Source organism: Manihot esculenta, chromosome 2 (genome assembly GCF_001659605.2).
Source record: "Manihot esculenta cultivar AM560-2 chromosome 2, M.esculenta_v8, whole genome shotgun sequence".
In the NCBI taxonomy this organism is placed as follows: domain Eukaryota; kingdom Viridiplantae; phylum Streptophyta; class Magnoliopsida; order Malpighiales; family Euphorbiaceae; genus Manihot; species Manihot esculenta.
In genome coordinates this window covers 4,691,285-4,707,633 of record NC_035162.2, presented here as the reverse complement: position 1 = coordinate 4,707,633, position 16,349 = coordinate 4,691,285, and the positions used below count along the sequence as shown (strand labels likewise).

Genomic DNA, 16,349 nt, shown 5'->3' with positions numbered 1-16,349 from the left:
GGAATGCATCTGGATGTGTTTCCTTTCATGTCATTTTCTTTTTATTTTTTGAAAATAAAATAAATATTATTTATTATTTTATTTATATCAAAATTAAAATATTGATAATATCATATGTCAATAAAAATATTATATTTACGTTTACAATATTTTAAATTATGGGCTGGCCTATTCTTCATGTACCTAAATTCGGCCCAAATGGGCTTAAGATCAGTCTACAAATTTAAAAAAAAAAAAAAAAAAAGAATTGTTAAAGAATGATTTGACTGTGAATTCAGTTTTGCCTAAATACATCATATCCCTTTGGATTTGTGTCCACTTAAAATAAACGTAGATTTGTATTGTGAACATAATATTAAAAATTAAAATATGTAATTTTATACAAAATTCACATATAGAATAATGTACTATAATTATTTATTTACCTAATCCCTTATGATTCCATTTTGCACAAACACATCAAAAAGAAAAAAATAAATAAATAATATTTTAAAAAATAAAAAAGAATAGGAAAATGATGCTATTTGGATGTCAGTCATATACTCAGTTTCTGACACGTTGTTATTGTTACATTAAATAATTGGTCCGGCCATCCTTCTAATTATGCAAGTCGCACCTTTAATTACTTTATATATATACAGCACATTGTAATAACCCAATTTCTTATTATTTTTTCAAAGCTGTTTTTGTCATGTTTGACGGTGGTTGTAGTTATTGTTAATCTTGTAATAAAAAATAACTGTTTAAACAGTAATTAATTAAACATTATAAAAAATTATATAGCGAAAAAAAAAAATAAATTAATTATAGTAGTATGTGTATTTAAATAAATATGAAAAATTTCAGATTCTACTTCTTCAATTCTCGATTTTTATTTTTTTAAAAAAATTAATCATAAAATCTAAAATTAAAACTCTGATTGAATTAATTATAAAAGGAATATGTATAATATCACAATTATAATTAAAGGAAGGCACTATCAAGAATCAATGCTCTCTTAGACACGGTCAATTTAAATAAATAAATAAATAAAAATCCATTTCAGCCCACCACTTATTCTGTATTTAGACTCTTTCAAAATTATTTTTCCCTTTTTTAATTTTTAATTAATATTCTTTAAAAATGTCAATAAATTAATTAGACTGGGCACTTTAGCTTTCAAAATTGACAGAATAAGGTTGTAAAAGCAATAAATACCTTAATTTGTTTTATGTATTATACATATTTTAAATAATTTTAAAACAAAAGGTAATTATCATAATTAAAGCATTTAAATATTTTAAAATATGCTTAACGTGACTGGATTATTAAGTTATTTTTTATATATTATAAATACTAAACAAAGCAAGACTTGCTCAACTATAAATCCATTTTTTTTTATTTATTATAATAATTTTAATAGTTGGCAAAATTGAGTTCAAACTTTTCCTTCTTCTAACCCAAATTTCATTTTCGCTTTTAAATTGAGGTCGATGATTACAGCCTTTAGTTTCATATATGATAATTAATTTTAATAATTAAATATTATAAATAAATTGTACTTATAAATTTAATTTGGTGGTAGATAAATTTGAATAAATTTGAAAGGTTAATTAAATAAATTTAAAAATATTTTTTAAAAATTTTAAAATTAATTAATAAATTTTTTAAAATTATAAAAATTACCTAATAATTTTTTTAAAATATTGAGAGTGCAGTTTTTAAAATGAAAGATTAAATAATAATTTTTTTTTAATTTATAAATTTATATGTAGAGTTAGATTAAGATCTATGAATTGAGAGAAAATAAAAGAAAACAAGAGTCAACAGGGAAGGAGGGGGCACGAGAAGAGAAGCTGGAGGCGGAAGCGTCTAGGCAAATTTACGACTATATTGTAGCAACCAATGAACGAAAAGGCCAATACTATACAGACCAATAGCAACAGTTTGTTAATTCACCCGCTACGCCTTTGTTGTTTCTCTGGGGCTTAACACAAACATTCCTTTCACCAATCAGTGACACCACCCTTTCATTATTGGCTTCCTCCACCCAGACGACTCTCCAAGTCCAAGTAACTTCATTCTTCAGTTTAACCCTCTCTCTGCGTGGCTATCTGCAGTTAACTGCAAGATCAATAAGCATGGGATGAATACTCGGATGCTGATCACCAGTCTTTGAGGTATTTGCTAATTGTCAACGTTTTATGAGATTTTGGGTATGGGTTTTGGGTGTTGTGTTTTCTGAGTTTTGAGATTGATGTAATATTGTTGACTCTGGTGGATTTGATGATCTGGAGGTAATTGTAGAAGATTGAGTTTTGTTAGAAATCTTGATGAATTATGCGAGTCTACAAGTTGGTTTTTTACTGGATTTTAGGTTTCATGATGAATAGCCGTCTTGTAGATGAAGTGAATTGTTGCAAGGATTTGTTCTGTGAATAGCTTCTGGTTCTAAAAAAGCTGGCAACCTCACTTTCCTGGAAATTGGAAATAACGCGTAAATCGTCTCAAGTTGTTGGTCAATTGTTTGCTACGTTTTGCTCTTGATACTTTTTGATCAACGAAGAACTAGGTACTTGTGGGTGTTCTAAAACCATTAAGTGTAGTAATTGTACATGGGCTACATAATCTGGAAATGGGCCGGTGAAACTTGCAATATAGAAAGACCATCTTCACTAGAAGCGATTAGATTTTATGTTTTAAGAATGGTACAACAGAAATTTGCGTAGTCATCATCCTCATTTCCCAAATTATACTGTTCTCTATTTGATGGCTGTGCTGCGATCTGATAGGGTCCAAACTGCAATATTATAATGACTTGCTGGTTGGACTCTGTTTTTAGGTCCCTTTTACTTCGCTTAATTATATAAATATGCATATTTATTTGAAGCCATATGCTTACAATGGTGTGTTCTGTTACTGGTTCTGAGTTCGAAGTTTTGTGTATACAGCAACAGACCAGCCTTTTAAGTACTAATAAACACTTTATCACTATTTTCGTCTTCGCATATAAGATGCAGGAAAATATAAAAAATTTGCTTCTATACCTCGCAGTATTTTTCTTATCTGGAAAAAGAAGCCCATTTTAATACTTTTTTTCATTCTTGACAGTGTATCTCCAGAAATTTGCAAACCCAAAATGCTTTTTCTGTTCAAGTTCCAAAAGAGACCAAAGGATGGTTGATGGAAGTGATTTGGTTATTATTGGAGTCTCTGCTGGTTTGGCCCTTGGTATCTTGATAGCTTCACTAGTATTTTTTGGCATAAGGTGGTACAAGAATCGTGCTCATCTTCGACAATGTGCAAATGAGCGTAGTCTAACAACCCTTCCTATACGCGTAAATGGCTTGGAGACTAGCACTGACTTCAGTGCATCAGTTACAAATTCCATAACTATTCATCAATCAGAACAACCTCAGAAAAGTTCACAATTTTTTTGGTGGAATCATCACAATAAAGATCGGTTTACATCTACATCAGGCATACTTAGATATTCTTACAAGTATGTAAATCTTTAAATTTCAAGCAATTTTTTTTTTTTGTTATATGTCAGGTTGTGTTTGTGTTGTCATGTGCCTTAAGTCTTCTTTGCTAGATTCGTAAGTTGATGACAGCAATATGCAGGTCTATTATTTATGATTTCTAGTGGAAAAACCATCCTTTGCTGATAAAAACTATAACACATGCATCACAAATTAGAGCTTGATCATTTCAGTTCAGTCACATATGCTGTTCCTTTTTCCTTTGTCTTAATGACAACATACGACAAAATTGAACCTGGAAACGATATTTAAGTGTATAAAGTTTAACTCCACAATATTTTCTTTGGAAAAATAGAATTTATATTCTTTTCTAGCTTGCTGTCAGGGGGCATAATCTCATGGGTTTTCAAAGGATATGCAATTTACTTTGTGTGGTATGCTGCCAAACGTGGGACACAGAATTAGAACTCCTAAAAGTGCTTTTGGCAGATTAGTAATACCTGGAAGATGCTCATAATCAATCTAGCACTTTATCTGCCAATCACTAGTGTTTTACAAATGATGAGTGGTGGAGAAGGAAGCTGTGAGTACCCTCAAGTTAGCTGGGTTCTGAATATCTAGTGTTGGTTGCTTTGGGGGTAGGGTTGGGCGATGGTGTTCTGGTCTTCTAACTCTATCTCCCCTATCCCCTCTCTTTTTTCCCTGAATTTTTGTTGGGTAGCGTCTCTTTGGATAACTAAAGGAGCACAAGTCAAGTGCACAAGAGAACAGGGGCATGGAAATGGGAAGACCCAAAATGAAAGCACTCTCCTTTCTATGTTATCTTCTGGCATTCTATACAGAGCATCGCATTTAGAAGCGTAACATATGCTATGGGGCCAGTTTCATGCTCAAATTCTAACTTCACTTTATAGTTACTTCCTGTTGCTTTATTTTTTCTTCAGCATTAATGATCAGAGGGGTTGTGTGAAGAAGCTTGAGAAACCTCTGGCATTTAAGCGGACCTGAATTTATTGTTTGGAGGATTTACCATGAATTTTGATCAAGTTGGATGATATCTAAGAAGTTATTTTAATTTTTCAGGGATATTCAGAAAGCAACACAAAACTTTACAACTATATTGGGACAAGGTTCATTTGGTCCTGTGTACAAAGCTGTGATGCCTGGTGGAGTAGTGGCGGTAAAGGTTCTTGCTTCTAATTCAAAACAAGGGGAGAAAGAGTTTCAAACAGAGGTAAGACCCAGACTAACTTGCAGTAGATACTAGAAGAGCGACTTCTTGTTCCTCATAATGTTTGCATAACAGTTATGTAGCATCACTTGCATGCTTTAACTATGCAGACCTTTTCACTTTGGCTAATTGGATGATCTATTCATGCCTTCCTACTTTTTCATGACTTGCAAGTTCTAAAACTTTTCAAGCCATTATTAGAAAGACTCAATTGAGGAATGATGGTTTATCACTCTTCGTATAGACCATTGACAATTGCCACATTCATGGCCATTAGATTAATTCTAAGAGGAATTCTTTATTATAAATGATCCCTATGATTTAGGGCAGTGAACAACTATAAACATAATGAGAGGTTCAGAGGACCATTTATCAGATCCAATACGTGTGTTCCAAATGTTGCTTTTGTTATTACAAACATCTTTTGAATTCATTTTTTAGCCTTCTCCTCTTTCAGGTATCATTGCTGGGAAGGCTGCATCATCGAAATCTTGTGAATTTGTTAGGATATTGTATCGATAAAGGACAGCGCATGTTGATCTATGAGTTCATGAGTAATGGGAGCTTGGCAAACCTACTATACAGTAAGCTCAGAAGCCCAATTTGTTTGAATTGTTTCCTTTTTTCTCATACGTTGGTAAATATCCAACCATGTAGAAGCAGACTTTATTGATTAAAGCTGCATTATACACACCGGTTATTGGTTATTGTTTTTCTGTGACTAAAATTTTATGCAGCGGATGGTATTATACCTTTCTCATTTAGTAAGATGGCGATTTAAGTTTCTTTTTTCTAAATGCATGCATACATGGAACCAGATGTAGAAGAGCTAGTTTTGGGCTGGGAAGAAAGGCTTCAAGTTGCTTTAGATATTTCGCATGGAATAGAGTATCTTCATGAAGGGGTAGGTTGAATTTACTTAAATCTCAGTCCCCTTACGGGTTGCTGCCTTAATGATAGATGACCATGTGACATATTTCTGGAACAGGCAGTCCCACCTGTCATACATCGTGATTTGAAGTCAGCTAACATATTGTTGGACCAATCCATGAGAGCTAAAGTAAGCTACCATATGAAGTTAGTTTTACAAATTTTAGTCCAAAATGTTCAAAGCTGAACTGTTTATGGTGTTAATTTGAAGAGTATAAATGACCAAAAAATTAATGATGGGAAAGTATAGCTTGATAGTCAGTTGCACGTCCTTTACATTGTGATGATAGACACTTGCTGGTAACTTTATGTTAGGTTGCTGATTTTGGACTCTCAAAGGAAGAGGCGTATGATGGGCGGAACTCTGGTCTGAAAGGTACATATGGCTACATAGATCCGGTGTACATGACTACAAACAAGTTCACCATGAAGAGTGATATCTACAGTTTTGGCATTATCATGTTTGAACTCATTACTGCCATCCACCCACAACAGAACCTAATGGAATATATCAATCTTGTGAGTATTGATGCCCTCACCAGTAGCACTCTTTCTTTCAATAATTTCCATTGCCTCAATCTGAAGCCTTGGATTATTTTTTTCCCCTTGAATTTTTATCCAAAAGGCTGCTATGAGCCCAGATGGCGTAGATGAAATACTAGATAAGCAACTGGCTGGAGAGTGCAACATTGAAGAAGTGAGGGAACTAGCTGCCATTGCTCACAAATGCTTGCATAAATCGCAAAGGAAGCGACCTTCTATAGGAGAAGTTTCACAGGCTATATTGAAGATAAAACAAAGGCGCCTTGTTAAGGAAGACACTATGTCTTTTGGCAGTCGAGATTTTTCAAGAGCTGCAAGCAGGATAGAGGATCAGCATGTGGAGTTGACCAAGATGACCAGCATTAAAGAGAGCAGTTGAATGACCAGAAATTTTCTTTGCTCATTTTTTTTTCCAATTTTTCCTCTCCTGTCAAATTTCTACCAACTAAAGTACTGACCATAGAATGTGCTACACAACAATAGGTAAATGGATCAATGAGCTTGTTGTGTTACCTCAATTCATCTTGCACCAGTTAAAATTTCAGGAATAGAAATGCTCTCTTTTGTGACCACACAACAAAATTGATTTAACTTTTCTCTGTCAACTCCTCTCCCTTCTCTCTAAAACTTCTATCTCTAGTTTGCCTCGAAGAGGTCTGGCTGTCGACCCTCCCCTATCTTCTTCTCTCTTTTTTTTTTCTTTAACACTCTTTCCTTCAGTCTTTTCTCTACATTTTGCTCTAAAGTTTTAATGGAGTTGCTAGTACCTTGCTAATGTTGGGGATTTTATTGGGCGTTTCAGTGATTTAGTGGGATGGCTTGCATGTAGCTGGTGAACTCCCTTACAGATTCTTTGAAGCTGTAATGGCTCTGATAGGCTGATAATCACCCTCTTCTTTAGGGCGGGCATGATAGACCTATGGTTCCAAGCATGATTCCAGGATTAGCCCGACACTTGTCTGAGCTCTTGTTATTCTAGTATTTTCCTGCTAAAACTCTCCATCTTCTTTGGCTTTGGAAGGGGGAGATTTAGATTGAGCAGGATGCTTTAACACTCCTGTAATAGATTTTTTGGCTCTCCGTTGCTTCTTGATAACGCTGATCTCAAGTCCTAGCCGGAGACGAAATGTTGTTGAACAAGAGCGGCGTCGGCGGCTACTATAAGAGACCGTTTCAGATTATACCCATTTTTCGTCCTCAGCCTTCTCCTTTTTGTCCTTTTTAACTTTTTGGGGTCTTGGGCTTAGATTTGGGAATGAGGGTATATTACTATTTCATCTAATGAAATATTATTCTGTTAAAAAAAAAATCTGTCCACGCATGAACAAGTAATAGACAACAGTCGCTATCATATCAGTGAGATAAGCAACTTGAGGAATAATAATGATAAAAACACAAAAATCAGGTCATAATCAGCCTCCTGTATGCTGCACCAACTACCGTATCTATTGGGCATTACTACAGAGCAGGCATAATGATTAAGACCCCCCCAAGCTGGTTTTCATTTCTTTTTCTATGTGCTAAACTTTCTTTTCACTGGAAGTCATAATGACCCTTTGGAATGAATCGGCAACAGGACATGAATCAAGATAAGACTGCCGTTGTTTCTCTATGTTAGAGGGGTTGTGGAGAAGTGTGGGGACATCCTCGGTTTAGTTCAGTTTGGTACTAAAAACAAAGCACAACTTATATTAATTATAATACCATTAATAATAAATCAATTAGTTGTGATTTGATTAGCCACTCACTCTGTGGGGCAAGGGGTCACCGAATCCACCAAATCCTGATAGAATTGCCGGATAAAGTGGAGGGCCTCCCCCGTTTCACATTTAAATTATTAAAAGTTAATAATGCTCGTAACATAATTGAAGTAATTTAAAGTGTTTAGAAAAATGCTATTCTCTTACAGAAATAAAATAGAATGATATGGCTCTGCATAAGATCTCAAATATATGCATGTGCTCGTCTAAATTAATTTATCATAATTGTTTATTTTATATTTTATTAGCAAAATCATCTGCAATGAATTCATTATTAACCCTCTCCATTTTGCGCCTTTACGTTTATTGATCTGAATACAAGTAATATCTACTAGCCAAAACTGCTTAACATAAGAAATCATATGCATCAGAAACCGAACATCAAAAGACATACAAGCCACAACCAACCATTATTCTCATCCCTCACTACAAGAGGGAGGGCACAACATTGATCTGAGAACTAGTCTTAACTCCTAAAGACAACCACGCCTATACATGTCTTATTTATTCCCTATACACTATTTTGCTATACTCAACGCTCATAACGATGGAGATGAAGCAGTTCAACCCAACCAAAAAAAAAAAAAAAAAAGAAAGAGAGATTATATATAGAAGAGTGAATACTTAGGCCTTACCTCCAGCGGCTAAGGACACAGTTTTACCTCCAAAAGTTTTGCCAACATTATCCAAATCATAAATGAAATCCATCCTCCTCAGAAGTGACCTCTCAACCAACATCACCTGTGCATATTCCTCATTGCATTTTTTTTTAAATTATCATTTCCCACATTTATAATATTCATTAACTAACCCTCAAAACTGGCAAGAGGTTCCAAGCCTCTGTCTATGCCTCTGACCAATGTTCCCTGATTTACGGTTAGCAAAAGCTGGGCAAAGTAACCTCTGGAAATGCTCAAGGAACTGCATCCACTCCCCTTCAGTCAAATCAGCCAGCTTCACAAAAGTGCTGCTCGCAGCAAGCTGCTCATTTGCACTCCTATTTACAGATGATGTACCAGCTAAATAGCCGCTCTTGAGCATCATGCCGTCATGTTGCCAACTCTTCTTACCAATACTGATATTTTTTAATACTGACATCTCCGCATTGTTTGGAACGTGGTCCTGCTTGGAGTCCGCATATTCATCTGCTCTTAAACTTAACCCATTCGCTTCACCGTCTTCAATTTCCTCCTCTTCTTTCTCCTCCTCTGGACTCTCCATCAGCTTGGAAAGAGGAGTTTGGACTCTTACACCTCTGGACCCTGGACATAGAGGTTGCATTTCCAATTTCTCTCCTATATTCAAAGTCGAATCTAACTCCTCACAGTCAATGTCAAACTGACACTCCTCACTATCTGCTGCTTTCACCTCAGAAGAAAGACATTCTATCTCCCCTAACAGGCTCCTCGTCTGAATGCATATAAGCTCAAGTTCACTAGGCTCTTCCATGTGGCCTCGAAACTCCCTACTCATCATCTCTCCAATCTCAGCAAGACATAGACCAAAAGCTGCTGCTTCCTTGAGGAAAACTGTGCAAACCACCAAGACCCTGAGGCATGCCTCACGAATCATTGGCAATTCCCTTCGAAGCATATCAGAATCTTTTAAGGGGTCAAGACAATTAATATACTCAAGTTCATCCTCAGAAAAAGGAATGGATGCTTGTGGCCAATGGATCCATTCATAGTAAGGATCCTCCAAGCTTTCTGGAAGGCAGAGGCCATGGTCAATTGGAACAAGCTCCACCTGACCAAATCTCCCAATCCCATCAAGCTTCCTGACCAGAAGGTTCCCAGCATGTCTGTCTGTGTTCAATATCCGTATATCTAATATCCCGATCCTATGGACAGCAGCAACAGGAAAACTAGAAGTCCCATAATCACTGGCATCAAAATCATGAGGTATAAACTGCTGCAATGATGCAATTTTGCTAACCTGCTTTCTGTGTTGCTGCTTGTTTCCCTTTACCCCACAATTAACATTGAATATTGAGTGGGTGATCTTCACAAGGGCAGTTGAAGGCACATTAGCAAAGTGATCATAGTCAAGAAGGTAAGCTGCTACTTCTCTGAAGCCTGTCTCCCCAACCCGCACTGAACGTTTCAAGCCTGGCTGCCCTAGAGCTTGGCCAACAAAACCTTTTGGATTATTAGGGGCATATGGTTCCTCATCAGTGGGCTTTACAATTGCCACATTTTCACCATGACAATTTTTGAAATAGTATGCCCCACCAAGCCCACTATGAATAGGAATAGGATCAACCCCAATCCTCATTGCCTCCATAATTTCCTTCCCTAATTCTTTTACTCTGGCAAAATGATCTGAAAATCCTAATACCTCAATTGGACCACTCTGGTCACTCTGCTGAACATCCTTCACAGTAGGTGAAAGACACGGGGTAGATGAACTTCTATGCATGAAGTTCTTGGTCAGAAGAAGAGGAGAATCATTCCTCACAGTACTCAGATCATTTTTTAACACCGTATCCCCATAAATCAATGACCTTTCCTCAGTTGGAATATTAAGAGCAAGCTGTAGTTTCCTCTTTACAGTATGGGCATTGTCACTCCTATCCAATTCCATACCCAAAACAAAGCCAGTTTCAGTCTGAACAAACACACGCCTCCTTCCAGAAGGTTTTCTCTCCAGTCTCTCATTCCCACAACAATCACCATTAAGGGCTTCTCTAAAAGTTGCAACTGCCATATCTGAGTGTTCAGATTAGTCCAGATCAGGACACGTGGAATGAAGAGAAGAAATTGAAGACCTTGAAGCCTGCAACATAGATGGCGATAGCAGACAGCCTTTCTCCCATGCAGTCACCAAATTCAAATGCCAGCAATGAACGTGGGAACGTAGAAGACAACCATAATCAAGAAAAATGAAATTAGAATTGCTTCTTTAATTGTCACATTGGAAAGCTTGCAGCAAAAAAGGAGAGAAGAAGTGAAACTGCTACATTGAAGACACCATCTGCTAATGCTGGGTAATTTAAAGGGAAAAGAAGAGAAAAATCAGAAATATTTAACAAGTAATTAAAATTCACAACAAAAGGCAAAAAAGTTTAAATGATATAAACTAAACAAACTTTAACACTTGAAATGTCAGTTTCCAAAAGAAAAAATAAAAATTCAAGTGGGTTTATATGGCTGCTGAATCATTGAAATAGGTAAATACTTTTTCAATTTATGAGAAGGAAGTAACAAACCTGCAAAAATCTATAACCAAGTATGCATGAGTAGCCTGATTATGGGGTTTCCCAAATATTCATCCATACTGGCAGCCATGTCCACCAAGTTCTATGATCTTAATTTTCTGAAAGAATATTGTTTGAAATAAATAAATAACAAATAAAATAAAAGAAAATGCAGAGCCAAAATAATTTCTTCTAACATACCTTCAACTCAACTAAGGCACCTACTTGATCTGAATAATCATTGACTTGAAAAAAGTATGCTCATAAGAAAGGAGAGAAAATAACAAACATATATTTGCGATATATAGGCTAGTGTGCTTGCTTTCTAAAAGAACTAGAGGGTGGTATCTAAAGCACCAGAGGGCACCATGCCTCCTATTAAAGAATAAGTTGAAGCACTTAAATTAATTAATGATCAACAAGAAACCTTAGACTGCCAAAAAAAATCCCTTCTCTCGTCTAAACTAAGATCCTAAATAGAAACAACATATTCCGAGTCAAACAATATTAATAAATATCGTCTTATGCTATCTGAAAACACTGACCGAGTAAACCAAAATTTGAACTAAAACAAAATGCTATCTGAAACAGAAATCAATTTCTGAATCAGAAAAGCCAATTAAATCAGCCGTTACATAATTAATCACCCACCACAACCCACGATAATTTTCTAGAATTTGGATTATAGTATTGAGAAGAAAAAAAACACAAATTATTGCTCCGGAAATAAAATAAAATATTCAAAGTAATCAAAACATTACAAATTCGTTAAATATTTCCGCAAAATTGAATCACCATTCAATTTCGCTGCAAGCAATGCTTAAATTGGTTCCGATATTTCTAAAACAAAGCGTCAAATGGAAATACTAAGACCTCGTTCATTTTTCCACAGTTCTTTCCAGGAAGGGAACGCAAAAGCGACCAAATTCGAATCCAATACAGAGGCAGCTCCAAAGATCGGTAATCGGACGGCGGAGACGCGAGGAGAGCCACCGCCGTTGAAGTATGGACGGTTGGAGTTCGATGCGACAAAAAACAATTGGAAAAAATAAAAAGAAAAAGAAAAATCAACGGCTGTGATGTGATTGTATGAGTTTCGCGGCGTTTCTCCCCAACACTCTCTCCCGCTTTGGAGATATTCCCGAGTTTTAACTGTTCAGGAATAGCCGCGGGTTGGTAACTGCCAATTTTTAACTGCCCGAATCCGATGAGTAGTTTTGGAGTCCTTAATTGTTTTTTATTTAAAATTTAGGCTATGTTTGTTTTATCATAAATATTTTTATATTTTTTATATTTTTAAAAAATATTTTCCAAATACTTAAAAAAAATTCATTAATAAATATTTTTTCTAATCAAATGAAAAATTAAATTATTTTTTAAAAAATATTTTCTAAATATAAATTATTTTTTTATAAATAAAAGGAATATAAATGAAACCCAAATTAATACCTTTCATATAATTTAGATATTTTAAAAGTATAAACGAAATAAAAATATAAAAATTAATTAACGTATATTTAAAATAAAATAAAATTATATATATATTTTTTAAAAAAAGACAGCTTTAATCACAAAAGACCATATCAAAATCACGACTCTATTGACGTTGTCTCTCGTATTGAAGATGCCTATGTGCTTGATATTGGAGTATATGCTCTTGGTTCGGCCTTTTGCACTCTCCTCAGTTAGTTTTCTTTGTGATCAGATGATGCTTCAAAAAGATGTCGTTGGCGTTGCCATAGGGTGGTTCTGATCTGAAATCGACGACATCTTGCCTTTTTAGAATCGACGTGGCTGGTAGTGTGCTTGTTGGTCGGTGACGAAGCGGTAGCGGTGACTATTGTTGAATTACTACGTCTGAAAGGCTGTGGAAGCATTCTGCTTTTTTGAATTTGAATTTAATTTTTTAGATTTTGGTTAGCTTGCTTTCAGTTGGGTTGATTAGCTTCGATTCTAGTTCTGGACTTCTCTATTCTGAGCTGAGCTGTTGGGTTAGATGGTATCCTAATCTCTTTTGATTTGTATGAGCCACTTCTTGTATATACTCCTGAGTGAGGCCTTGTTTTAATGCAATTACTGCATTAATATCTTTATTTTTATATATAAATTTATTAATATATTTTATTTTTTAAATTAAAATTAAACAATAACAAATAAATTATTTTATTAAAAATATTTTCTATTTTTCACGTAAAATATTTTTTTAAATATAAATTATTTTTTGCAGAGTATTAATATATGTAATTTGTTGTGGAACTATGTAATTTTTTTATTTTTTAAACCTCGAACCATTAAATTCTCAAAAGGATAATTTCTCTCATCAAATAATTACTTGCATTCAAATAGGAGAATTATTTATTTTTTAGATAATTTGCAATATAATTTTTAAAATTTGATAAAACTCACAAGTCAGTAGCTGTCACAAATAATTTAGCTTCTAAATAGTTCTGCTAAACTTTACTGTTAGAATTTCATTTTTTATAAATTAATTTTAATATTTATAACTAATTTTTTTTAAAGAAAAGAAATATCATTAATTTAAAGTCATAAAAAATTTATATACCGAGAAGGAATATGAATCCAAACTTGGACTCAGAATCAGCAGCAGATAGAACATGTTATAACTATTTAATCATGATAGTTTTGATGTCAATAATTAATTGGTTTCTATTCAATCTCATACCGTTTTCTCTCTTTGTAGTTTTCTCTTTCTAAGATAGTGGATCTTTTCTTGCGCTGAATTCGCGGTTACCTCTGCCCCTTTCAGGTAGGGGTGGCTCGGGTGGCTCCTCGGCTCCTCCACCTCACTCGACTCGTGGGTTTCTCCTCTCTCTCCTCTGAGTGAGACTGTAAATAGTTTTTTTTTTTTTTTTTTTTAATTGTCTTTGGACTTCTCAGCAGGCGCTTATATTTGTTTCCTGTTGTTGGGTTGTTTGTGTTTGTGTTTTTTTTTTCTGCTGTAGACACTCCCAAATCTGAGCCATGCATGGAGGTTTGACGATGGAGAAGCATCGATGGATTGGTGTTTGCTCACTCCCTCTCTTGCTGTATCTGGAGGTCGTCCCTTTGGCTCGGTCAGAGAAATTCCCTCAGTGTTGTACTTCCGATGATTTCCTTGCTTACAACGATGGGTGAGATGGAGAGTTCTCCTCTCGCAGCCTCATCTCTTTTGAGATTCATTTTTTTTTTGAGATTCTTCTCCTCTGGCTCTCACCAGGAGGCTACACTCAATTGTAGAATTTTTTTTCTTCTACTTTTCAAGTGTTTAGTCTTCTCCAACTATCCTTACCTCAACGCTGCATGTGAGTTCACTTCGATCCACGTTGTTCTCTGTTGATCCTTGAAGGTTTTCTTTCTGGCAGTTCTTGATGTGGTTCCTCCTTTCTTCTTTATCTTAGTTTTTTTGCCACCGACTTATGTTTTTGGAGGAACTGTCGTCTAATATGGTCTTTCGTTGGCCATGGCTGCTGGAGGAAGGTGAGCGGCGTAATGGAGATTGTTAGTGGGGTCAAGGATCGGGTCAAACTTAGGTTTTTGGGCCTTAGGGTTTGTGGTGTATACGTTATTGTTTTGGACCTTAAGATCCTTTCTCATGTAATATTTTTCGACGGGCTCTTATCAATAAATTTATATCTTAAAAAAAAACAATAACTAAATTATTTATTATTTTATTTTGTTGTCGAAGGATAAAGTTCATTCATAAGAAAGTGGGCTAAACCCACATGAGTAGGCTCACAAAGATACAGCTCAAAAAATAAGCAATCCAAGGCCATAGAACAACCCAGCCCAAATAGAAGGCCTGCTAAACAAAACTCGAAGCCCCAAACCCGATTCCACCAACCTGAAGACATCTTCACCATGGTGCCGCAACATGCAGAGAAGGAGAAGAAGCCTGAGGCAGTGAGGAGGAACTCGATCGTTAAGCACCTTTGGACGCAAAAGCTAGATCAAATCCATCAACTAGAAATATAAGGGAAAAAAAAGGTTGAGCAAAACATTCACCACACAAGCGGGGCCGCGAAAATAAATAAACAGAGGCTAGATGATCTTCCATTCAAAGGAGAACTTGAAGCTGCCAAACAAGGGCACCACAGAACTGTACCAACTAGCTGCATGCAAAGACTGTGGCTGTCCGAACCCATGGAGGAGGCAAAGCTCTGGCCTTCTCATTCTCTATAGGCTTTGAGGACCAGGAGAAACCGATTTGTCTCTGTTAATGTCCTTGAGGATACCTCTCGTTCACCGACAGTAACAAACTTCTGAGAAAACCACTTTCCGCATGCAAAGAGGCACAACACAATCCCAAATGAAAGATCTAAAAAAAGAACTAAGATAAGGGCTTGAGGACGAAAAAAACAGGACCAACAAAAGAAACCCTTCTCCATGAAGCGTTGCCTGCAACCACAGGAGGAAGACCAAAAAAACATATATACAACCAACCCTGAAGGTAGGAAAGGGAACCCACGTCCAAGGCTAGGAGAGGAGGTTCTTCAGACAGGGGAAAACCGCGAAGACCGGCAATAAAAGGCTCTGTACTAAATTATTTATTATAAAAAAAAAATAACAACTAAGTTGCATGTTTTAGTAAATCTCAAAAACTACACCATAAGGTATCCAATTATTCTTTTAGTAGTGATGGCTCATAGTAGTGTATCAGTGGTCCAAAACAATGATGCAGCCAACCTTTAAATCCCACGTTGACCCATCCAATAATCTTTAGCAAAGCCTAAAGGGAAACTCAAATTTATTTAGCTTGGAAATGTGAACAATCATTATCACTGAAATTTTCAAAGAACTTGAAATCTGCAACTGCAACTGAAACTGAACCTTCCTCTAAAATAAAAGCTCAAATCAGGTAATAATTATGGTGAGGCAAGTGCAATTAGGCTCTTGCCTAGCCCTTAACTAAGAAAACAATCCTCTTCTGAGTTTGTCCCTAAAGCAGTAAAAACCCAATAGCTGGTCACTTTTCCATCCCAATTTCAGATCCTTTGTGCTCATTAACTTTATTAGCCCCCACTGTTTTCCCCTTTTCCATTTTCTCTGTGAAAATGAAAATGCCCCCGTATCTCTTCAGATTTTATTCACCTGCATCAACCCATCCCCAAATTAACAAGAGAGGAAAAAGAAAAAAAGAACAATCCATGTGCTAGTCTCTTGTATGATTATCAAAATTAAAGTTATTATCTTTTACACAATTAATTTTAATTGATACTCAACCTCCAGGT

The 16,349-nt window shown here is 35.6% G+C and overlaps 2 protein-coding genes and 1 long non-coding RNA gene across 5 annotated transcripts; 2 read left to right on the top strand and 1 right to left on the bottom strand.

Annotated features, from left to right (window-relative positions):
- The first annotated feature begins 1,773 nt into the window (after window positions 1-1,773).
- Window positions 1,774-6,737, top strand: LOC110609558 (calcium/calmodulin-regulated receptor-like kinase 2). 2 transcript variants are annotated; one of them, XM_021749214.2, is made up of 9 exons: window positions 1,774-2,159; window positions 2,357-2,442; window positions 3,091-3,481; window positions 4,545-4,695; window positions 5,150-5,276; window positions 5,511-5,596; window positions 5,681-5,752; window positions 5,938-6,141; window positions 6,248-6,737. In XM_021749214.2, exons 3-9 carry the CDS (start codon window positions 3,156-3,158, stop codon window positions 6,542-6,544), a joined length of 1,263 nt encoding a protein of 420 aa, XP_021604906.1. In that variant the 5' UTR covers window positions 1,774-2,159; window positions 2,357-2,442; window positions 3,091-3,155; the 3' UTR covers window positions 6,545-6,737. The 2 variants fall into 2 exon arrangements, with proteins under 2 accessions (XP_021604906.1, XP_021604905.1); XM_021749213.2 differs by lacking the exon at window positions 2,357-2,442 and having other exon boundaries at window positions 1,796-2,159.
- A 1,533-nt stretch (window positions 6,738-8,270) lies between these two features.
- Window positions 8,271-12,298, bottom strand: LOC110609140 (phosphatidylinositol 4-kinase gamma 7). Its single transcript, XM_021748501.2, has 3 exons — window positions 11,995-12,298; window positions 11,134-11,240; window positions 8,271-10,907 (listed from the first exon to the last, which is right to left on the bottom strand). Exon 3 carries the CDS (start codon window positions 10,629-10,631, stop codon window positions 8,739-8,741), a length of 1,893 nt encoding a protein of 630 aa, XP_021604193.1. The 5' UTR covers window positions 10,632-10,907; window positions 11,134-11,240; window positions 11,995-12,298; the 3' UTR covers window positions 8,271-8,738.
- A 1,365-nt stretch (window positions 12,299-13,663) lies between these two features.
- LOC110608458 lies at window positions 13,664-14,482 on the top strand. 2 transcript variants are annotated; one of them, XR_002486865.2, is made up of 2 exons: window positions 13,664-13,936; window positions 14,085-14,482. It is a non-coding gene; the product is annotated as an uncharacterized LOC110608458 (long non-coding RNA). The 2 variants fall into 2 exon arrangements; XR_002486866.2 differs by having other exon boundaries at window positions 13,664-13,962.
- Window positions 14,483-16,349: the final 1,867 nt, after the last annotated feature.

Bases quoted from the DNA above. Each gene is read 5' to 3' on its own strand.
- LOC110609558 (XM_021749214.2), top strand. From the start codon at position 3,156: ATGGTTGATGGAAGTGATTTGGTTATTATTGGAGTCTCTGCTGGTTTG. The intron at 4,696-5,149 runs GTAAGACCCAGA...CTCCTCTTTCAG, and splicing joins AGAAAGAGTTTCAAACAGAG to GTATCATTGCTGGGAAGGCT. The intron at 5,753-5,937 runs GTAAGCTACCAT...ACTTTATGTTAG, and splicing joins ACCAATCCATGAGAGCTAAA to GTTGCTGATTTTGGACTCTC.
- LOC110609140 (XM_021748501.2), bottom strand. From the start codon at position 10,631: ATGGCAGTTGCAACTTTTAGAGAAGCCCTTAATGGTGATTGTTGTGGG.